Below are 23,016 nucleotides of genomic sequence, written 5' to 3'. Positions count from 1 at the left end.
GGACACAGCAGGGCGGGAGCCGGGATTTCAGGTGTCCCGGACCACAGCCCAGGTCACAGCCTGGACGGCCATGTGGCACAGGGCACTCTGCTTAGAAGCAGACTTAAGAGGCCTTTGCTGGTGTGTCCTGAACCTGGCCGTTTAAGGACAGCTACTCCCGCAGGACTGTCCGGGGTTTGGTCGGAGAGTGAGCTCCAGCCAGGCCTGCCGGGTTCCAGTCCTGAGAGAAGCGCGTCACCTCTGTGGGCCTCTGTGTCTCCACCTGTGGAGTGGAGTGATGGGAGGGTCCTGGGGGTCAGTCCAGGTACAGCGCTCCGACCAGGACCCTGTCTGCAGCTGACAGCAGGGACTGTGAGCGGGGAGATTCCCCTGTCACCTCACCTTCCCCCACGCAGGGTGTGACACTGGGCCTCGCTGGACAATGCCTGGCCAGAGGACACCACTCCTGACCGGCCCAGCCCTGCTGCTGCTTCCAGACATGCAGAAGGGAAGCCCCGGGCTCCAGAGCTTAGCTCCCTGCTCCCCAATTTTTAGATTATACCAAAACATTATTAAAAACCCAGACTTTAAAATCAGACACTTGAATAGACATTTCTTCAGAAAAGATACAGAAATGGCCAGTGAACATATGAAAAAATGCTCAGTGTCCTTAGCCATCAGAAAATGCAAGTCCCAACCACAGGGAGATACCACTTCATGCCCACTAGTGTGGCTGGACTCAGAAAGACAAGACAGTAACAAGTGGTGTTGAGGACGTGGAGCAATTGAAACCTCCTTATGTTGCTGCTGAGGATGTAAATGGTGTAACCGCTGTGGGAGACGGCCTGACAATTCCTCAAAAATTAAACCTAGAGTTACTGTTTCATCAGCAATTCCATCTCTATGTATATAACCAAGAGAAATAAAAATATGTACATGAAAATTTGTGTACACAGTTCATAAAGCATTATTCATAATAGCCAAAAAGTGGAAACCACCCAAATGTCCATGAATAGAGTGTGATTTATCCACACAATGGTATCCCATTGAATAATATCTTATTCAGCCATAAAATGGAATGAAACACTGATGTGAGCTACCACATGGATGACCCTTGAAAATATCATGTTACGTGAAAGAAACCAGTCACAGGCCACCTATTGTATGATTACATTCATAGTGCAAGTCCAGAATAGACAAAGCCTTAGAAACAGCGAGCATGTTAATAGTTGTCAAGGGCTGGAAGGAATGGCAATGGAGAGGAGCTGCTAAGGGGTTCCAGGTTTCTTTTTGGATGAAAATTTCCTGGAATTTGATGGTGGCAGTGGTTGCACAACTTTGTGAATATACTAAGAAAAAAACAGTGAATTCTATACTTTAAAAGAATGAAATTTATGACAAGTGAATTGCATCTCAGTCCTTAAAAATTCAGATAGACTTGGATTCAGATCCTGGCTATGCTGCTTGCAAGCTGTGTGACCTTGTGCAAGCTAGTTAGCTTCTCTGTGTCTCACTGTCCTCAACCGTAAAATGGGCGATAAGAGAGTACTTATTTCTGAGGGTTATTATGAGTATTAAGTGAGTCAACTCAAAATACCTAGCAGGATCCTGGCACAAGTTAACAGCATTTATCAGGAATTTAGTACTAAGTATTAGCTAATATTGCTGTTGCCGCAATATCTGTCTCAACCCACCCATCTCATCTTACTTTCTGTAACACTGGACAGCTCTTTACTAATGGGATAGTTTACTTAAAAGTATGTTGTAAACCCTCATTTGTAACATTGTGTTCATAATGCAATTGTGTGTATAAACTCTGACGTGGTTAACAAGTGTAAAAAGTGGTTACTCATTCTGTATGGGTTCCAGCCCATAATAGTATCCTCCCTCCATGAGGGAGGGTGCAATGTATTCCACTCACCACCGAGAGTTTCCTGCTCCAATTGTTCAGCTCAGGGCACTGCTCAGGGTAGGAGAGGCCTCTCCCTCGCCTGATGAGGTGGCCTCAGGGCCCGTGTAGCATGGGGGCCTACCTCCTGTTTTCAGATTGCATACCCACCCCTGCCCATCGACTCCCTGGAGCCCCCTCCTCTACAAATAGAGTGGAGATGCTGTCCCCAGGGCACCAGAGCAAAAGGAGAAAATTAAAAGGAATTCCTTCTTTTAAGGAGGTCTGGGTCCCTGGGGCTGTCTTGGATCTTACATTCGGAGATGTCGTGGGAGGAAAAAATCTCCTTTTCTTAATGGAATAACTCGTAGCAATACACAAAAGATACTGACTCATTGCTCTTCCCCACCCCCATTCTTTCCTATACAGGGAACATGTTGGGAAAAAGAAATCTGGTAAGAATATTTTCCATTTCTCCTATTGATTTGATGTTTAGTATACCCCTACTGAGCTATGTCCCAGGCCCTGGGCACCACATGGGGGATACAGCAATGGGATGGATGGATGGATGGATGGATGGATGGATGGATAATGAGAAGCAGTTGGGGCTGAGGGAACAGCGTGCAAGCTCAGAAATGCGAGTGTGCAGTAGATTTGGGCCTGATCCATTCGCCAGCCTCCGTGCCAGGCCTGTCTGTGCGCTCCCTTCGATCAGCCGCTGATCTGGACAGTGATGACTGCTCTCGCAGGCAGCTCCCGTACTCACTTCCACATAGTCAGTTCTCTGCCTTCCTAACGCACTTTCATTCCCTGGACAGCATGACTTTCATCAAGAGCAACTGTGGAAAAAAAGAAGGTGAGATTTTGAGTGTGTGCAGAGGAAAGATTGAGTTCTCACAGACCTGGGGTTGATAAGCTTGGATTCACAGTCGCCCAGCTTTGTCCTCCTGCAGCCCAAAACGTCCTGCATGTCTGCAAAGGCCCGAGCCTGTGCCACATCTGGAGGCAACATGGCCTTCAGAGCTTTGCAGAGTTCTAAATTCTTTTCTTTATCTGGAACTCCAAGAGGTTTGAGGGGGTTGATAAGGAAGAGGGGAGAGGAGGCCAAGCAGAGATCCCCGAAGTGAAAAAGGATGCCTTCTTTATCGTGGGCCTCAGTATCCTCATCTGTAAAATGGGGATAAGGATAGTATTCTACCTTGTAGGATTATTATAGGATTTATTAATATAATAATATCTGAAGCACTTGGAACAGTGTGTGGCATGCTCTAAGGATATATGTGCTCTTTTTATGCTACTATTATTCATTCAGCACACAAAGGTGTTCTCATCCAGCATCAGTAATAATGCCAAATTCAACATCTTTTATCCCTTTACTTCCCCCTGGGTACCAGGCCTGTGGTCAGCTTTATAGGCCCCAAGGCTATTCTTGCAGGGAAGAGTAGAAAAGAACTGCATCTCTTTGCCTTAAGATATGGGGTCATGCATGAACTCCAGCCTTTTCCCAGTCTGTTTATAGCCCTACTTTCTAGCTTAATAGGTACTGGCCGGAGCCATGACATCCTGCTAAAGCTACAAATAGCCCTTGAACCCTGAGGATAATGATAGGTTTCTTAGAAAAGAGCAGAGAGGAGAAGAGAAGCAGACAGTCTTAGGCTGGTCATAGAGTTTCTGGCTTTGCGTGCGCAGAAACTTTCTTGGAGTGGACGGGTGGGAGGGAGGGGGAAACAGACAGCTCTGGTTGGTGAAAACAAAGGTATTCAGTCAGAGCAGGCTTAATGAGGGGACCGGTCTGGAGAAGAAGGAAGGAGCTCTGTAATTTGTGGTGACCACTGTTACATCATTCACCTGCAATGATGGGGGACGGATTTATCTATAGTTCAACTGGGTGGAAAATAGCGTCTTTCTTCATTCAGACTAAGAACCCTTGGTGGGATTAGCCTTATTTTTTTATCTGACCTTTGAATACTTCCTTTAAGTTAGAACAAGCCTCCCTGATTAAATTCAAAAAGGATTTAATGTTGACAGCCCAAGCCCTGCAGTTTCTATGCCAGAATTGTGAGTTGAAGAAGGCTTATCTCTCCAGAATATGCCTGTTGTGGCTGGCTAGCTGGCTGGTTCCTGCAGACTTTGGCTAATGTGGTCTCAAATTCTGCTCATCCTGCAGGAAAAAAAATCCTCCTACCAAAATTTAACAGAGCATGTAATTATTTAAGGACCATCTCTTTCTGATTTTTCTACCCTTTACTTACCAAAGTAGCCTCTTGTCTGGGGGCTCTTTCAGCAAGACAGACAGTGTAGTGAATTTCTAGAAGTAAAGTCTTTACCATTACTCATCAGTTAAACATTCTAAAGCTACCATCACGAAGAAAAAAAAAAAAAGCCAAACAGAAAGCTTTTGTGGTAGGTGAAAGCTATTACCTCTTGAGGATATTTTATAGTATGATACTTCCTTAATGATAAAATTGCCCTTCCACTGTCAAAGCTCCTCCTTTCTCCTGACTGTTCCCTTCTCTCTTGTTCCCTGCTGGACCACAAGAGTGACATTCCTTATCCTAGAACTTAGTTCTGTCTGTATCAGCTTCTAAGTACTGTGATTACTATGCATTATAAAGCCTGGTTGCAAGATCATAGCCCTCTAGTAGGTGTCTCCACCTAACACTTAAATGGCCTGTGGCCTAGTTTGAGACTCCTTGTAGATCAAACGAATGATGTTTTTGATAAGTTGAGTCCTCTGGGTAAAATGAAGTAACCTGCCTGGAAGAACTGATGCTGAAAAAGCAGCTCCAATTCTGAGCCGCTTAGTGGCGGGAAACTACAGTCTAAAGCTACTGTTAGAGCAGAATAGGAAGGAGATGTAAGTTAAGGCTCAGACCTGGCCCCTGAGCAAGTCTCGGAAGGAGTGCTGAGCCCTGAGCCAGCACCTGGCCTGCTCAGGCCAGCGCTGAGTCCCCCGCCCTGCCCCCTGCCCTCCTTATTTCCTGACTTCATGGCCTGTTCACCATGAGTCCCATCACTCCCCGGTCCCGTCACTGCTCATGGTTATCCCAGACTGGTTGGCAGCTTGGTGAGGGGAGTTGGCGCAGAAGTGAGTAGATCAGTCCATTGACCAGAGTCCTGACAATTGTATGTGGTACCACTGGGCACCATCAGTTGTTAAAAGCAGGTGGCAACTGCTGAACGTTCTGGACAGAGTAACCTGACTTACCGGACCCTGGCTTGACCAGAGCCTCCGTCCCTACCTACAGACAAGAAGGAGTAGTCTTTGGCTGCTTGTGAGGTGGACAGGTGCCTGCCAATGGACTCCGCACGGTGTGTTCTCAGGAAGAGGCCCGAGCTGTGTAGAGCGGGAAGGGTTTCTAGATGTCTCCTTTCATCCTTTGTTCATTCACACCACAATGTTCACTGAGCCTCCGTGCTGCGTGAGTAAGACCAACATGGTCATTCGTCCATTGTCTATTAAGCACCTACTGTGTGCCTGGCAGTGTTCCAGGCCCCCAGGAATGCAAAGGCCAGCATCACGTGGGCAATAACCTCACAGTCTGGTAGAAAAGACAGATGTGTAAGCAAAATAAAACAGTGTAAATGCTGTGTGAGAAGGCATTTGAGTGTCTCCCTGAGGTCAGAAGTCATTTAAAGCTGTTTTAAAACATTCGTTCTTCTGTTAAGATATTTATTAAGCCTTTGCGGATGCCATTCATGTTCTGGGGTCAAGGGTTGGTAGACATTTTTTCTCTAAATGGCCAGATAGTAAATATTTTAGGCGTTGCAAGCTGCATACAGACTCTTAATGTTTTTGTTTCCTCTTCTTCTTATTCTCCCTCTTATTCTTTACAAGGGTTTAAAACTATTAAAGTACATTCTTTGCTCCCTTTGCACAAAAATGGGCCGTGGGCCTGTGAGCCTTTAGGGAGTGTGAGTATAGCAGTTAACAAGAAACTGAGTCGCCGCCCTGACGGGAGCTTATGTTCTAGAGCAGAAAAACAGACAAGGAGACAAGGAAATACATAGAACCCATGACGGTTTTAAAAAAGCATGATGGCATGAAATAAAACGGAGTGAAGTAAGGGTGGTCAGGGGACATCGCTGATGAGATGCCACTTGAGCAGGAGCCTGAAGGAAGGGAGGGAGGAAGCCCTGCAGATATCTAGAGGAAACTTGTCCCTGGCAAGGGAACAGTAAATGCACAGTGCCCTGAGGTGGACATTGCTTTGTGTTATCACACAGTAGCAAGGAGGCCTGAGCATAGTAACTAAAAATAATTGTGCCTTTAAATTTTTAATTGTGTTTCTCAGTTCACGTTCCATAGATAGTCCAGGAGTAATAGTGTATTTGACAATAGGAGTGACCCAGACTCCTGTCTTGCTGCTCTGCCACACGTGGCCAGCATTTTCTGAGGTCATCTCATGGCCCAAGGTGGCTGCTGCAGCACCAGCCATCACGTGCACATTTTAGCCAGCAGTAACAAGTAAAGGGTGAAACAGAGTAAGCACCTCCTGTAATGATCCTTACCAAGCAGTTACATAAAACACTTCTACTTACATCCTACCGGGCTGACAGTTGGTCATGTGACCACTCCCAGTGTGAAGGAGTCTCATTCCAAGTAGCCCTGTGCCAAGCTAAAACTCAGCCAAGTCTGTTTACTGCAGAAGAAAGAATGGGGGAGAAGTAGCCATCTGTGCCACCTTAGAGAGAGTGGAGAAGTAACTATCAGCACAGACCAGGGAGGGCTTGTAGGCCAGTGGGACTTTTCCTGAGTGAAGTCAAGCCCATTGCCGGGCCTTGAATTTCGAACTGTGATACACTTTTTTTTAAGTGTGATTCTTTTAGCTGCTGTGTCCAGAATAGACTGTAGGGAGGGGTCAAGGCTGGCAACAGGAGGCCAGTTAGGAGGCTAAGAATAGGTGGTTCCTGTTTGAATGCGGAGGAGAAGCGGAGACATCCCAGGCAGAGAAAACAGCTATGCAAAGGCGCCTGCATGCTTTCCAGTTTTACAGGTGAGCCAGGAATGAGGTGGCCAAAAAGTGTCAGCAGAGAGACCAGTGCTGGTCATGGAGGACTTGAGGGCGCAAGGGAGCCACAGCAGGTGCTGAGCAGAGGGTGGCGCTGCTGAGGGAGCCCTCTGCCTGCAGTGTGGAGGACACGGAGGGGCAGGATGGAGAGCAATCACAGGGTGCCCCGCCTCTGAACCCCGGCCCCAAGAAGCCTTTCTCAGACCCCAGTGCAGAGGATGTGGCTTCATGAGGATGTGGGTGAAGCGAGGTGATAGAGTGCTGGCAAGAAGGTCCTCCCACATCAGGCCTGTGGCTCTGGGAGGGTGAGTCCTGATGGCCGCATCTAGAGGCAGCAGAGAACCACCCCCCACACACACATACACACTTGTGCGCAGACACCTCCTGCCCCGTCTAGCCTGCCCAGAAGACCTGGGCTCTCTCTGAGCACTAACCCGAGCAGCAGTCTCCGCGTGCAGCCTGACTCACGTGGGCGCTTCTCTTGTGTCCCTCTAGTTCTCTGTCTCCAGGGGAGACCCAGGGAAGCGTAGTTACATGAGCCCAGCCCCAAAGGGGTTAAAACAGACGAGTAGCCGCATTCCTGGGGCTGCAAACACCGGGGCAGGCTGGATTCTGGGGTAAACGCGGTAGACCCATGGTTTCTATCTGTTGCATTCACTAGGCAATGTGTCTCCTGCTCATGATGACCTGAGCCAAGAGCCTCCAGCAAGCCAGCGTCTGCCTTACTCCTTCACAGGAGAGTACCTCCTAGGAGCACAGTGCTGGGGAGTTAAGGAGCCGGTCAGGAGGTCACTGTGCGGAAGGGAAGCAGGGGGTGCCAGGCACCAGCCTGCTCTGCGGCCACTGAAAGGTGTTAGCGCTCAAGTGGCCGGGCTGGTTTGGGCCGTCTGTCTTGCTTGAGGCTGGGAGGAAGTCAGCTCTGCAGACTGACCTAGGTGAGAGGCAACAGAGGAGGAAAGGGCTGGCAGCAGTGCAGACCACCCTGAAGCTGCAAAGAAATAAGACTTGGGGGCAGTCGGGGGGAACCCACAGGGGAGGAGAGCAAGACCTCAGACACCCTTCCTTCCTACCGTCTTTTCTTGCCTCACCTGCTGCCGCCACACGGACCTGCTTCAGATTTGGCCTTGTCACCAGCTAGCTGCGGGATCTGAGGCAAGTCAGGTGATAGCTGAGCCTCTGTCTCCTTGTCCATGAAAGGAGAGTGGTAATACCCACCTTCCAGGGCGGTTGTGTCAAGGTGATTTATGAACAGTGTAGCCTGTGGTAGGCATTCACATGGGGCCACTTCCCTCCCAATCTTCTGAACCTTCATTCCATATCTGCCATCTCTGTTTTTCCTCTCTTTTTCTGTTCTCATGCTTTCTCCACCCAGGGTATGTGTAGCAAGGTTACCCTGGGGCCCTGCCATTTTGCTTTGTGACCCTCAGCCTGGGAGGGTGAGTGGCCAGAGCGTGGTCACAGAGCCAAAATGCAGTGTGACCCTTCACCCGGCTACCATGCCCTGCTCTGATTTTCCGCCTCAGAAACGCAGAAAGCGTGGTTCTAACAAAGGGCTCTTGTGTTGCTTCTGGATGCCAGAGGCTGGGGTGCAGTGGCCTGCTGGTAAATACTTCACAACCAGCCCTCTGATGGAAAGCCCCACTTTGTAGCATTTGCCAATTTCCATGGTGTAAATACTCCCTCTACGGCCAGTTTCAGTAAGGCACCACCCAGCAGAGTTGGGAAGAGATGTACAAACTCAGCTCCATATGGGTGTATTTGGACACAGAATATAAACGGCTATTTTAGCAGTTTATGGAAACAATATAAGGGGAAATACTTCAAATCAGGACTTTCAGAAAACCAGGCCTGGTGGCGACAAGAGCCAGCCTGCCCTCCCACCACATTCAGCTTGCTGCTCTGAAAGTGCTGCCCCCTCTGTTGGAGTGTCTGATGTCCCTTTACATTGCCCATATCCTGTGATAGCTTTTCATTGATTTATCGGATATGTCTTAGTACTTAAGCAGGGCTGCACAGCACTGCATCCTGTGGGAACAGACTCCTCCAGGTCGCCTCTCCCCCACTGCCCCTGCCCTCGTTCAAAGCCACCATCCTGTCTTGTCTGCAAATCTACAGCCTCCATCTGGTCTGCTGCTTTTTTGCTTGCTAGGCTCCAATCCAGTCTCCATGTGGCAGCCAGAATTGTCTTTGGAAAGATGTAAATCTTGTCATTCCCTTCTTAAAGCCCTTCAATGGCTTTCTCCTTTAGGGTTTAAAAAAAATCCAGACTCCTTGCCTTGGTCCAGCAGACCCTCCCTGCTCTGGCCCGTGCCTGCCAAAGTGATCTCAGACAGGACTGCCCTCTCCTTGCTCCTGGACTTCAGCCACCCCATTCCAGTTCCTAGAAGGCTCCCGGCCTGTCCTGTCCGACAGTCTGCCTGCGTTGCTCTGTCCCCATTTCTTTCTGCCTTCTTGTCTCGGAGGTCTTTGCATTATGTCACCTCCCAGAGGGGTCCGCTGACCGCTCCACTTAATGCAGCCTCCTTTTCCTGCTCAGTCTTTGTCCGCCATCTTGGTTGCTTCCAGCAATGCATCAATCAAAAACTTGTTGTTTTCCAGTTGCTAAGTCATGTCCAACTCTTTGTGGCCCCATGAACTGCAGCACGCCAGGCTTCCCTGTCCTTCGCTGTCTCCTGGAGTTTGCTCAAATTCATGTCCATTGAGTTGGTGATGCTGTGTAACCATCTCATCCTCTGCTACCTCCTTCTCCTTTTGCCTTCAATCTTTCCTAGCATTAGAGTCTTTTCCAATGAGTTGGCTCTCTGCATCAAGTGGACAAGTATCAGCTTCACTATCAGCCCTTTCAATGAATGTTCAGGGTCGATTTCCTCTTGGATGGATGGATGGCAACAGATGGATGTTTGGCTGGATGGATGATGAGTGGATGCTTCGTTGAGCGGGTGTGATGGATAAATAATGGCAGATCGATAGACGGATAAATAGATGTGAATGAAGGAACTTTCCCACTAGGCTGTCATCCTCTTTGGGGCAAGTACCATATCTTAATCAACTGTGATCCCTCGGTGCCTGCACAAGGACAGACACTTGGTAAATTGCAGCGGTTGAGTGAGAAAGCGAGTGAAAGGATAAATGGATGAGGTGACCACTGAGGCCAGTCCTGCCACAGCTTCTGTCTCTAATTGGAATGTCCTCATGACCCACCTGCCCGCTATTTCCGGCTCCTGTCCCTTCACGCACGGCTTGCGTGATGACAATTTGTACCCCCAGGGGGCGACCTGACCTCAGTGGACCCCATGGTCTTGGAGCAGTATGTGGTGGTGGCGGACTACCAGAAGCAGGAGAGCTCGGAGATCAGCCTCAGCGTGGGGCAAGTGGTGGACATCATCGAGAAGAACGAGTCAGGTAGGGGCCAGGACTCCCTCCCTGCCGCCCCGCGCTGTCAGCAAGCCCCTGGGATAGGGAACGCTGGGGAGGGCAGAAACGGCAACAGCCAGTCCAGGCCAGTCAGTCTCCACAGACCCGGTTGATGACTCTACAGATCTGACCCTGTTTGATCCCAGTGCTTGAGTATCCCACTTGGTCACAGCTCACCAGCATCCTTTGGGTCACATGTTATCGACTGTCCTGAGGTTCCCATCTGATGGACATTCCTTCTGGTTTCAAAGCACCTGGAGACAGAGCCCGCCATTGCAGCGGAAATTAGCTCTGTTGACTTGCCTTTGGCTGTGATGGGAGTCCTCATGAAGGTTCTGTCCCCTGTGGGCTCTGGCGGGATGGACACCCTGCTTCAGCCCTCTTGCTGTCACAGGAGCCGCTGTTCACATACCATCAGACCTCAGAGATGTTGCAGGTTCAGTTACAGACCACTGCCATAAAGCAAATCACCTGAATTTTTTTGGTTTCTGAGTGTAAATAAAAGCCCACAATACCGTGGGCTTCCCTGGTAGCTCAACTGGTAATGAATCCACCTGCAATGCAGGAGACCCTGGTTGGATTCCTGGGTTGGGAAGTTCCCCTGGAGAAGGGAAAGGCTGCCCACTCCAGTATTCTTGGGCTTCCTGGGGGCTAAGATGGTAAAGAATCTGCCTGCAATGCGGGAGACCTGGGTTCGACCCCTAGGTTGGAAAGATCCCCTGGAGGAGGGCATGGCAACTCACGCCAGTATTCTTGCCTAGAGAATCCCCATGGACAGTCCATGAGGTCGCAAAGAGTCGGACATGACTGAGCGACTCAGCACAGCAGCACCGCATACAGTACTGTACTCTGTTAAGTGTGCAATAGCTCTGTGTCAAAAAAACAACGTGTGTACCTGAATTTAGAAAATACTCCCTTGCTAATACTCCCTTGCTGACCATCATCTGAGCCTCCAGCGACTCACAGTGTTTTTGAAGTGCTAACATCAAAGATCACCAATCCCAGGGTGGTCCAGTGGCTAAGATTCAAAAGTTTGAAATATTGGGAGAATTACCAAAATGTGACAGAGACAGAAAGTGAGCAAACGCTGTAAGAAAAATGACGCTGATAGACTTGCTTGATGCAGGGTTGCCACAAACCTCCAATTAAAAAAAATAAATAAAACACATCATCTGTGAAATGCAGTTAAGAAAAGCACCATGAAACATTTGTCTGGATACTGGCCGGGACAGAGTGTGATGAGATTCTGAGACACTTAGCCTGGGTTCCTACCTGAACTCTGCACTTTACAGCCAGGCAGGTCGCTTCATCAAGAAGGGTGCTCCAAGGATTAAATGAGGCAATACATAGAGAGTGCCCAAGCCTGTGTTTGGCACACAGCAAGTGCTCAAAAATATGAATTTCCTTCCTTTTGTCTTCTTTAGCCAGAATAGGGCATTGGCACCATTGAAGACAGAGATCAAGGAGGAGGGCATAAAGGGACCCTCTCCAGGAAAAAGAGACATAAACCCACTGACTTTGTTGTGGCTAAAATGTGACGTTGGCTAGCTGTGTTAGTGGGCCAATCTCTGATATCCCAGTGACTAGCTGCTGCTGCTGCTGCTAAGTCACTTCAGTCGTGTCCAACTCTGTGCGACCCCATAGACAGCAGCCCACCAGGCTCCCCTGTCCCTGGGATTCTCCAGGCAAGAACACTGGAGTGGGCTGCCATTTCCTTCTCCAGTGCATGAAAGTGAAAAGTGAAAGTGAAGTTGCTCAGTCGTGTCCGACGCTTCGCAACCCCATGGACTGCAGCCTACCAGGCTCCTCCATCCATGGGATTTTCCAGGCAAGAGTATTGGAGTGGGTTGCCATTGCCTTCTCTGCAGTGACTAGCTAAGGTCCAACAAATAGGGGAAAAAACATTTCCAGCAGTCTCTGGAGCGTGTTCCCTTTAGTCAGGAGATGAGCATCTAGCCAACCAAAACCCCTTGATTACTCAATGCAGCAGTTGTTATTCCTGCTTCACAGCTGAAGACACTAAGACTCCAAGTGACTCGGTCACTCACCCAGAATCTCGTGACAGGTTGCCGAGCTGGAACTCCTAACCAGTTCCAGCTGGCCCCGGGGCCATGTGACGTTCTAATTCCTGGAAATGAGTATAGTCAGCTCGTGGGTGTGACTGGGATGCTCCATGGAGACTGAGGGAGGGAGCACCCACCCCCCTTCCCCCGCTTTGCTTCAGCCCCTTGAGTGATGTTAGGAAGAACATGTTGCTGGGAGGAGAGGAGGAGCAGGGATGGGGTGGAAGATGAGCCTGGTGTGTCCAGAGGGCAGCAAGGGAAAGAGGGCAGACGCTCAAATCTTCAAGTGGTCCACAAAGTCAGCATTTATTTTTAATTATGTTTTACTTACACAAGTAATATATGGATATGTTCTTCTTGAAACAGTAATAATAAAGTTAAAATGTAATTTTTTCCACCAACTTCTTGCCTGGTCCCCTTTCCAGACATAGGTTGCTCTTCTGTCAGTTTGGGGTGAATGCTTCTTGATAACTGTATACACAGGCGTGTATAAGTATGTGTATATGTGTGTGTACACATGTGCGCACATATGTGTATAGACAGTGTACACGTTTGTACACGTGTGTATGTGTGCGTATCTGCATATGCACATGTACATGTATAACGGTACACACGTACATACAGGTCATATCTCATACATATTCTATAGATTTAACCCCAGTTGTGTCTCATTCTATACATCTTGACCTGCAGCTTGCTTTTCCTTTTTTGTTTTTTGTTGTTGTTAAATTTTTATTTTTGGTGATGCCGAGTTCCCCAACCAGGGATGTTGTGGAAGCACAGAGTCTTAACTACTGGTGTGTGCTTAGTCGCTCAGTCATGTCCCACTCTTGCAACCCCATAGACTGTAGCCCGCCAGCTCCTCTGTCCATGGGATCCTCCAGGCAAGAATACTGGAGTGGGTTGCCATTTCCTTCACCAGGGAATCTTCCCAACCCAGGAATCGAACCTGGGTCTCCTGCATTGCAGGCATATTGTTTACCCACTGAGCTACGAGGGAAGCCCTCTTAACTACTGGACCGCCAGGGAAATCCCAGCGCGCTCTTTCTTAAGTCAGCTTTTAGCTCTTATTCCCATAACATCTGCACCCTATTTGGAGAGGTGGCATACTATAAGTCTTCTCTTTCTCCAGCATGAACAGTGTATCTGTGTATACACTGCGAGTGTCTCTTTAAGTTAGACACCCAGAAGACTAGCATGGCAGTGGGCTTCCCAGGTGGTGCTAGTAACAAGCCTGTCTGCCAGTGCAGGAGACATAGAAATATGGGTCAGGAAGATCCCCTGGAGGCGGAAATGGCAATCCACTCCAGTATTTTTACATGGAGAATCCCATGGACAGAAGAGCCTGGTAAGCTATGGTCTAGGAGGTCTCAAAGAGTTGGACATGACTGAAACGACTTAGCACGCACATACCCGGAACACTGCAGAACCGTAAGACAGGCACATTTTAAATCTTAAGACACAGCCAAATAACCTGCTTCCAAACTGTGGCCAAACCCATTTACTCCCTCCAGCAATGTACGAGGCATTAATGCCGAGAGTTAAGAGCTGAGGCTTCGAAGCCAGACAGCCTGGGTGTGAATCTCAGCTCTACCACTTTCTTTGTGACGTTGGCCCCTCTCTGAACTTTGCTTCCCCATCTGTAAAATGGGGTCACAATAGAACGCAGCTCACAGGCTGCCGTGGGGACTTGGCGGGTCAGTGGCAGACAGGAAGCACCGCGAGAGATGGTCTGGTGCATCGTCGCTGTCATTGCTGGCATGACAGTTTATCTGCCACACATATACCTACAGAGATGAGTCCTTAGGAAGACATATATGGCATATTTCCTGATTTTCCCACAGGTTTATCAACCCCATTCATTCATATACACACATACATACACACCCACACTGCTCAGCCCCCTGAACATGTATTAAGAGGTGCACTCAGTCAAGCAAAGCCGAAGGCAGCTTCTACTTCAAGGAACTTGAAAGCCAAGGCCTCCCTGTGAGACCAGGAAGCTAGTTCAGAGGCTGCCCCTTCTTTCTCTTCTCCTTTGGGGTCTCCAGGGCCTGGAGGTCTGTGATCTCACGGAGCAGATCCTGTTTTTCCCATTTATGCTGTGCATGAGCCGGTTGGGCCCTGAGTTGGTGCCCTATGACTGTTGTGATGAGTTACCACAAACAGACTTAACGCAGATTTATCGTCATATGGTTTGAAGGGTTAGAAGTCCAGAATGGGTCCCACTGGATGAAAAGGCACTGTCAGGGCTATGTTCCCTTCTGCAGGTTCTGGATAAGATCTGCCTCTTTGCCTTTTCCATTTCCTAGAGACCACCCACATCCCTTGGCTTATGGTCCTTTCCTCCATCTTAGGTCTAGCAGTTGCCCCCTTCTATGCCTTTCTTCCTTACCCACATCTCCCCCCAACTGTTCTCCTCACTTGAGATTATCCTGGGCCCATCCAGATAAGGAGAAGGCAATGGCAACCCACTCCAGTACTCTTGCCTGGAAAATCCCATGGATGGAGGAGCCTGGTGGGCTGCAGTCCATGGGGTCGCGAAGAGTCGGACACGACTGAGCAACTTCAGTTTCACCTTTCACTTTCATGCACTGGAGAAAGAAATGGCTACCCACTCCAGTGTTCTTGCCTGGAGAATTCCAGAGACCACAGAGCCTGGTGGGCTTCCGTCTATGGGGTCGCAGAGTCGGACGTGACCGAAGCGACTTAGCAGCAGCAGCAGCAGCATCCAGATAAGCCAGGATAACTTCCTATTTGAGTTCAGCGGGTTAGCAACCTTAATCCTGTCTGCAACCTTAATTGTAACTGTTTGCCACCTGAGTCATTACTCTGCCTACCACAGGCCCCATGAGAGCCCCTTTTCTAAAAAGGGAGGGCCTGAGTCTGAGTGAACAGCCTCTCAAACTGTTACATCTGCAGCCAGGTTTACCTTGACATGAATAGAGGCAAAATCAGTGTCTCAGATGAGTTACTGGGGCAGTGGGTTCAGTGTCAGAGAGCCCTGGGTACAAGTTGCAGCCCAGCCATAAGCTCTGTGAACTTGTACAAGTCTTGCCTCTTGTAGCCTCAGTTTCATCTGTGCATTAGGGATAATAAAATACAAGTAAAATGGTAAGTGCTTTGCTCACCTTAGTGAAGGTAGCTACTTTCTTTACTCTCGTCCTTTAGAAAAACCTTTCTCCACATCCCCACCCCTGACTCCCTTCCCCAGCCCTGTCCCAGGCTCAAGAGCAGGTTTCCTGTTAGCCTGTCTGTAGCAGTTAACAGTCGGTAAACACGGATGTGCTTAGTCGCTTCAGTTGTGTCCGACTCTTTGCGACCCTACGGACTATATGTAGCTCACCAGGCTCAACTGTCCATAGGATTCTCCAGGCAAGAATACTGGAGTGGGTTGCTATGCCCTCCCCAAGAGAATCTTCCCAACCCCAGGATCAAACCCACATCTCTTATGTCTCCTGAGTTGTTAGGCAGGTTCTTTACCACTAGCACCACCTGGGAAGCCCTGCATGGGTATTTGTGTTCTCTAATAAAGTGGTGACTTTTTAGCCTCACCCTGAGCGTTGACTCCTCTCCCAGCTGAATCTGTTGTTATATTCTGACGCACAGGCCTCATACTTGACCCAACTACATTCAGTCTGCACTCTCACTTTCCCAGGTTGGTGGTTCGTGAGCACTGCTGAAGAGCAAGGCTGGGTCCCTGCAACCTGCCTGGAAGGGCAGGATGGCGTGCAAGATGAGTTCTCCCTGCAGCCTGAAGAAGGTAGGAGGGGCCAGGCCCCCAGGCCTGCTGTGACGCCGGCCGTCACCCGCGGGGGACCCCTCACCCAGTGCCGTCTCAGCAGCTTCCTGGTTCAGGCTCTGTAGCCTGTGGACGGGAAGCCAGGCTCTGGGGCTGGGGCAGGGCAAGCCTGCCTGCTCTTGGTGGCTTTGGGGAGCCAGCCCAGGTGAGCCTGGCCAGAGGTGGGACCCTGATGCCTCTGTGGGGACTCGGCAGGCCCGGCTGGATTGCTATCCACACCCCACTCATCCTCCCTTGAGTTATTCTGATGGCCAAGGTGCTGGCGCTGCTTCTGGCTTCTTGACAAAATATCTAAAGCCATCTGTAAAGATCCCTGCTTTGTCTGTTTTCTGTGTTGGCTTAATGGCCCTGCCTGGGTGTCAGGATCAGAACTGACCCTCTCTGCTCACTTCTGTTTCCCAGAGAATTTTCCCTACAGGTGTCTGAAAGAGTGATTCTTGCTGCATCAGAAATCCTAACCCAGCCACCTCCCCTCCCCTCACCCCCAAAGAATTCCTAAATCGAGACTGAACTCACTTTAGACACTAAACAAAAAGGTTCTGGAGTCAGGCCTGAATTTGACTCTCACCACTGAATTTGAATTTGTACCACTAACTGGCTGAGTGATCTTGGACCAGCAACTTAACCTTTCTATGCCTCAGCTACCTCCTCTAAAAATGGAAATGATGGTATCGACATCATGGGATTTTTTTTTTTTAAGTTAAATGAGATCCCACATGCAGAGCAGTTGGCAAGAACCTAAAATAATAAATAACTAGGAATGGTTTTTATCACAGAGCTGTGGCTTACCTAGGGTTGAATATTTGCTGCTTCTAGTTGACTCTCTTTAGAAAGCACAGAGCCGCTTATGTATGTATTTAACAGAAAAGAGAGTGAGGAAAAGGGGTTTCTGTGCTCAAAGGTTAGCACAAAAAGCACACGCGTGGTTTGGCATCTAGTTTTATTACAGCCAGCACCCGCAGAGTAAAATGTATTTTGTTTTGCTCTGTGTTTGCAGAGCCACCAGGCTCTAGGGGCGGGGCTAACGAAGAAAAAGTACAAAAACCAGCTCAGCTTAAAAGGCAGTGGTGTGCTGCCTGGAAACCATAGCTCTCTTAGACAGTTAATGATGCCCGCCATGGGGCATGTCTCTGACTGCTTATTATCCCCATTTTACAGATGGGAAGACAGTCTCAGAAAGGTAGAAACACTGGCTCGGGATCACACAGCTAGAAGATGGGAGAGGGACCACATGTTCCTAAGGGTCTGTACATTTTTTCCCTCTGCCGTGAGGAATTTTCGTAGGGCCTCTTCATAATCATGCTGGGAATAGCATTGTGTCTTCTGGGTGGCTCTTCACTCAAGTTCAGGGCTAATACTGAGGAATTTGGTCCTTCTGAGACACCTAGAGCTCAGCAGAGACACAGAATTAATTGCTCCTAAGTGGCAGCACGTGCTTGGTGCTGCCTTTGCCTCAAGACCCTGGAAGTGCTTTCTTCTCACCTCTTCCTTCTGCCCTTCGCCTCCACATGCTGCCCGACCAGTCTCATGGAGGTACTGGTCTCTGCCCCAGCCCACGGGTCGCCGCCGGACGCTGGGGGACTTGTATGCCGTCAGCTGGCATCAAGGTGCCTACCTTGGAGCTTCCCTCCCCATTCGGTGTTCAGAACCGGACCCTGTATCTGCATGCGTCCCCCTGCTCCAGGACCGCCTGTGCCCGTTGCATGTGAGAAACGGTGGTCTGGTCTGTACCGTGTGTGTGTTGGCATGTATGTTTGGGAGGAGGGAGCCTGGGGTGTTTCTCGACCCGGGGCCCTAAAATTTCCTAGGTTAGAAAATGATACCTAGAGGTGTAGGTGCTAAAATTAATGAACAAAATAAAAACCCTTTTCCTAACTAAGGCTGTGTTATGTTGCAGAGACAAAACTATCAAAGCCAACTGTATTTTATATCGAGTCAAAAGCAAAATATTTTATTTATTTATTTTTCTTGAAAAGAAACTTTATTTTTTTTAATCAAGCAAAAATATAAAAACAAGAAAAGTTAAATGTAAAAACAAATCAAATTTATTGCAAAAAAGGATGAAGATCATTTTATTCTAAAATAAAGTAAAAATAAATGATGCCCGGGGGCCTCTATAATGTTGATCCAGTGACCTGTTCCTTTTATCTGGCACATTTGAGTGACCAGGGTAAAGAAACCCATGTCACACCAGCTTAAGCAAAAAGGAAGTGCATTGACTCAGGTCGCTGAAAACTCTAGGTAGAGGCAGCTTCAAGCATGGCTGGATTCGGGAGCTTGAAAACATCTGTCGACTGAAGAAAAACGGACAACCAGCAGTTGTGAGTTAAGTCTTATTCAGGGACCTTACTGAGGACTGTAGCCTGGGAGACAGCCTCTCAGATAGACCTGAGGCACTGCCCCCAAAGAGGTAAGGGAGGAGCCAGGGTATATAGGGGGGTTTTGTCTGGAAAAAAACAAAACACGTAGTCTAACATCAAAAGATTACTGCTAATCACAAAAAAGCAAACATCTTAAGTTAACGATTTTCATGCTTTTCTATGAGTGGAGAGATGCAAGAGTCTGGACTCGTTGAAATTACTCCTTTGATATGTATCTTATCTATCTTGGGCCAGTACCCAGAGCGCAGAATGCTTCCTGTTTTTATCCATCTGAATTCCCCTCAGGGTGCACTCTTGGGGGTGGCTGCAGTGGCTGATGGCTTGATGGTGGGCATCATTCTTTGTCTACTGGCTTGGCAGGTAACATTTCCTTTCCACCTGCCCTTGGCACCTGAGACTCATGCTTGCCACCCTCAGCTCCATTCTCTACCCTGCTGGAACCATATCTCATGGTGATGGTGGTTCCAGGCACTCTTTGGGGACACCTACCAAAGAACATGCTTCTCCTTCAACACAATCCCAGGATTTGATTCCAGCTGACCCAACTGGGTCATATGCCATCCCTAAACTAATCACAGTGCCCAGTCACTTTGGCCCCTCCCTTTAGGTGCTGGCAAGGGCATCCTCACCCAAACATGTGGCTGGAGGCTGGCAGTGCCACCAGGGGAAGGGCAGATGGATGGTAAGCAGGTGGTGTCACCACCATGCAGTCTATAAAGCCTTCAGCTTTGTTAGGGATCACTGGACATTTGATGGAGTCCAGCAAGGGCCTCTGGGTGCTAGAGAATCCCAGGAGTTTGGAGCCTGTAGTAGTGAGCCTATTTATTCTGGGGCCCAGGCAGCGCCCTTCTCACCTAGCCGGACAGAACTTCTCTGCCTGCACGGGGTTGGGTTCCCGGCTGCAGCCCTCACAGCACCCGTACCCCAGCCTGCATCCGTGAGTGAGGAGAACCGCTGACTCTGCTGTACACAGGATGTGTGGCGTTTGAGTCAGCTCAGCCCCCGCCGCGCAGGTCAGGGGGCTAGATCAATAAATAAATAAACGCCCTGTGTGTTTTCCGCCTCCCTCTGCACCAGCTGGGCAGGCCACAGGCAGCCCGTGGTGTTTTCCCCGATGCACTCACCATCAGCATCGCACAGCTGGCTCGGTGACTCCCTGCGGCCTGGAATGTAACTGAAACAGGAAGGCCCTCTTCCCCTGCTCACTGGCTCCCCTGGGACTCTCGGCTGCTATCTGCTTCAGCAGTCACTGCCGGCAGTGCCGGGGGTGGGAGCTGTGCCCTTGCCCTGGGGAGGGCCCTGTCTGAGTGGCAGTGAACAGCCTTCCAGCGGGGCCCTGCAGGGCAGTGGAGGTGATCCTGCTGGAGGCAGTTCTGTTGGCTTTGGGGGTAAGGGAGCTGGGATCCACCGAGAGGGGGACGGAAGGCACCCCAGTGACATGAATAAAAACAGAAGCAGGCAATCTCTTCATGATACACATCTCAAACCATTATGTTGTACACACAAAACTAACTCAGTGTTAGGTGTCAATTATATCTCAATTAAAAATAATTTTTTAATAAAACTTAAGCTTCAGGCATGGTTGGATCCAGGGTCTTGAAAATAAATGAAAAGTGGAAATCAGCTACCAGCTAGGTAATGAAAAATGGCCATCTCCTCCATGGTACTGATTCAACCCCAAACCATAGGCTGCCAAATCCAGCTTGTTCCTGACCCCTGCACCAACAAGGACTGCAGCGGAGCCACCACAAGGGTTTAACGTCGGTCCTCTACCCCAGCATGAGCAAGGTGACTCCCACCAGGCCTTCAGGACTTATTCATTTTCTAAACCCTGGCTATTTTACTAAATAGTTCCCAAATATTCCCAGTGCTAGAGACAGAGGAATGAACGAGACAGTCTCAAATCCTGCCTTTCTGGAACTCTTTAGTCTATCTAGGGAAAGAGAGATGAAACAATAGATAAATCAATTATCGATATGTTGGAAGGTTGTTCCTGGTAAGTAGGGTGAGGGTGCCCTGGGCCTGGGTGTTACATATGGCACGTTCAAGGAAGGTGACCTTGAGGCACAGATTTGAGGAAGGTGAGTGCAAGATGCTGAGAGATTTCTGAGGACCTGCCCTTTGTCCTGTGTCTTGTTGCTGCTTGACCAGGGTCATCCAGGGCTAAGTGAGGGTCACTGGGGTGTGGTGGGGGAGTGGGGGAAGGATGGTGCATAGAAGCCTCTGGAAGAAAGCCTTCCCTGCAAGGGCATCTCAGAGTCACAGCCTTGGCCATCAACATTCCAAGCCTACAGCATCCTTGACTTACCCCAGCATCCCTTTGTCCCCACAGAAGAGAAGTACACAGTCATCTACCCCTACACAGCCCGTGACCAAGATGAAATGAACCTGGAGAGAGGAGCTGTGGTGGAGGTCATCCAGAAAAACCTGGAAGGCTGGTGGAAGATCAGGTACCCTCTGCAGCTGGGTGGGTTTCAGGCCACGTGGACTCCAGCTGCACAGATGTCTGTAAACGATTGCAGAGGAAATGAGGCTTCAGCCTGAGCCATAGAAGGACGCTTCTCCTCTGTGCTGTTTGGCTTCCTTCCATACCCATATCCTTCTCTAAAAAGCCGTAGTAAGCAAAACTCTCGGAACACACTGAACCACAGATAGCAATAACCCCATTGAGCAAGACTGGTCTTCACCTCCAGATGTGTCTCGTAATGAGTAACTGGAGGCTGAAGCTGCCGTGAGGGAGTGATTTCCTACTCCAGCCCCACTCTGAGAGCAACAGGATGGGTAACACCACATGGATTGTAGCCCGTCCTAAAGCTCACCATTTGCTGTCATCTCTACGAGTCTGGTGGAGACCGGCATTTCCAACACTTTGTTACAGTTCTTTCGTCTATGTGATGGAATCAAAAGCTCATCGGTAGGTGAGGTGGCCAGTTCGTCCTGCTGTGCTTGGGACTTTCCTAGTTTTAGTAATAAGAGTCCTGGGAACTCCCTCCTTGGTTACTCTGGCAGGCAGGCTGCAACCTTGGTAGATTTAGGCAAGAGAGGAAGTCTGGGGGCCCTGCCCCGTGGTGTCTTTGCCATGGTGTGAGGCAGGATACTGGGGCCAGTCACCTGGGGCTGAGTGTGTGACGCTTCATTCATTGAGCAAACCTACACCAGAATCTATTCTGGGCCAAGCTGTATTCTGAAGACTGGGGGACTCAACAGTGAGAAAAACACAATAGTTTACACCCCCAGGCGTGGAAGACAGACTCAGACACACATACAGGGCAGAGCAGTGAGTGAGTGCGGGAGGAATGCATGGGGGACTTTGGAGCCCAGAAGACAGCTCCTCAGCCTGGGAGTCAAGAAGGCTTCCTCAGAGTCAGGACCTCAGAACTGAGGTGTGAAGGCGCACTTAGGACAGTGACGGGCTTCCCTGGTGGTTCAGACAGTGAAGGATCTGCAATGTAGGAGACCCAGATTCAGTCCCTGGATGGAGAAGAAGGGAGTGACTGCCCACTGCAGTATTCTTGCTGGGAGAATCCTGTGGACAGAGGAGCCTGGTGGGCTACAGTCCATGGGGTTGCAAAGAGTTGGACACAACTGAGCCACTAACACTTACTTCAACATACACTTACGATGACAGTGACAGCTCGCATGTCTTGAGTGTGTTTTATCTTGTGATATAAGAAATTATCCCCGAACTGAGTGGCTCTGGAATGCAGGTGGCCTAATGGGCTCAGGGTCCCTCACACGGCGGCAGCAGGATGTTGCCGTGGTCATCAGAAGCTTTGGCCGAAGCTGGAAAGTGGCAGAGCCAGGATTTGAGCCTGTGCCTTTCCCACCCCAGAGCCCACTGAGCAGTGCCTCTCTGTTTATGGCTTCGGGCCTCCAGATGATGAACTGTCTCACGGTGATGCCTGCATCGTGTGGGGCCCAGCACTTTCCAGCTGGCACGAGATTTAGTCCTTCTCAAAGGATGTTTTAAGATTGATAGACACCAAAATCTGCAGATTTCTGCCTCCTTATAAGCTTGCTTCTTGTTGAAAAGGACCCTTCTTATTGGAACACAGTGCTGTTTAGTGCTTACAGTGATTCTTGATGAGAGGTGGCCCTGCTGTGTCATCTCCAGTCCATTAGGCAATTCCCCAAAGGTCTGGGCACCTATTTTGCGGTTCAGACTAGTGGTCTGCTGGCAAATGTTTAACAGCCAGTTCCAGAAGGAAACAATGCTCTTGAGTGGTGGTGTTTGCCAGTTTCCGTGGTGTAAATCGTCCCTCCGTGGTAGATTTCAAGCTTCCATTGTGACAGTGCTGAACGTGGAGCTGGGAAGGGACGTGAACAGTTGGCTCTCGCAAGCCGCCTCCTGCACACCTGCGGTCCCAATCAGCCCCTCCGGTCACGCTATTCAACCACACTCCATCGTGCAGAGAATTAAATGATTGTTACACTTGTTCAGTTCCCTTTGGAATTCAGTGAGCTGGGCTCTTAGGGT

The 23,016-nt window shown here is 49.4% G+C and overlaps 1 protein-coding gene across 5 annotated transcripts in view; it reads left to right on the top strand.

Annotated features, from left to right (window-relative positions):
- The window catches only part of SH3PXD2B (SH3 and PX domains 2B), a 122,274-nt gene that overhangs the window by 76,198 nt on the left and 23,060 nt on the right, over positions 1-23,016 (top strand). For 4 of the 5 annotated variants that reach the window (XM_060400311.1, XM_042233674.2, XM_060400310.1 and 1 more), the window contains 5 exons: positions 2,297-2,322; positions 10,147-10,281; positions 16,015-16,119; positions 17,682-17,765; positions 20,872-20,989. In XM_060400311.1, the coding sequence (XP_060256294.1) occupies positions 2,297-2,322; positions 10,147-10,281; positions 16,015-16,119; positions 17,682-17,765; positions 20,872-20,989 (468 nt within the window). The remainder of the gene's footprint in view (positions 1-2,296; positions 2,323-10,146; positions 10,282-16,014; positions 16,120-17,681; positions 17,766-20,871; positions 20,990-23,016) is intronic. The other variant, XM_027979990.3, reaches the window with a different exon arrangement.

The sequence above is a fragment of the Ovis aries genome, chromosome 16 (assembly GCF_016772045.2).
Source record: "Ovis aries strain OAR_USU_Benz2616 breed Rambouillet chromosome 16, ARS-UI_Ramb_v3.0, whole genome shotgun sequence".
NCBI classification, from domain to species: Eukaryota; Metazoa; Chordata; class Mammalia; order Artiodactyla; family Bovidae; genus Ovis; species Ovis aries.
The sequence above is the reverse complement of the archived record's forward strand: the minus strand, read 5'-3'. Positions and strand labels throughout refer to the sequence as shown.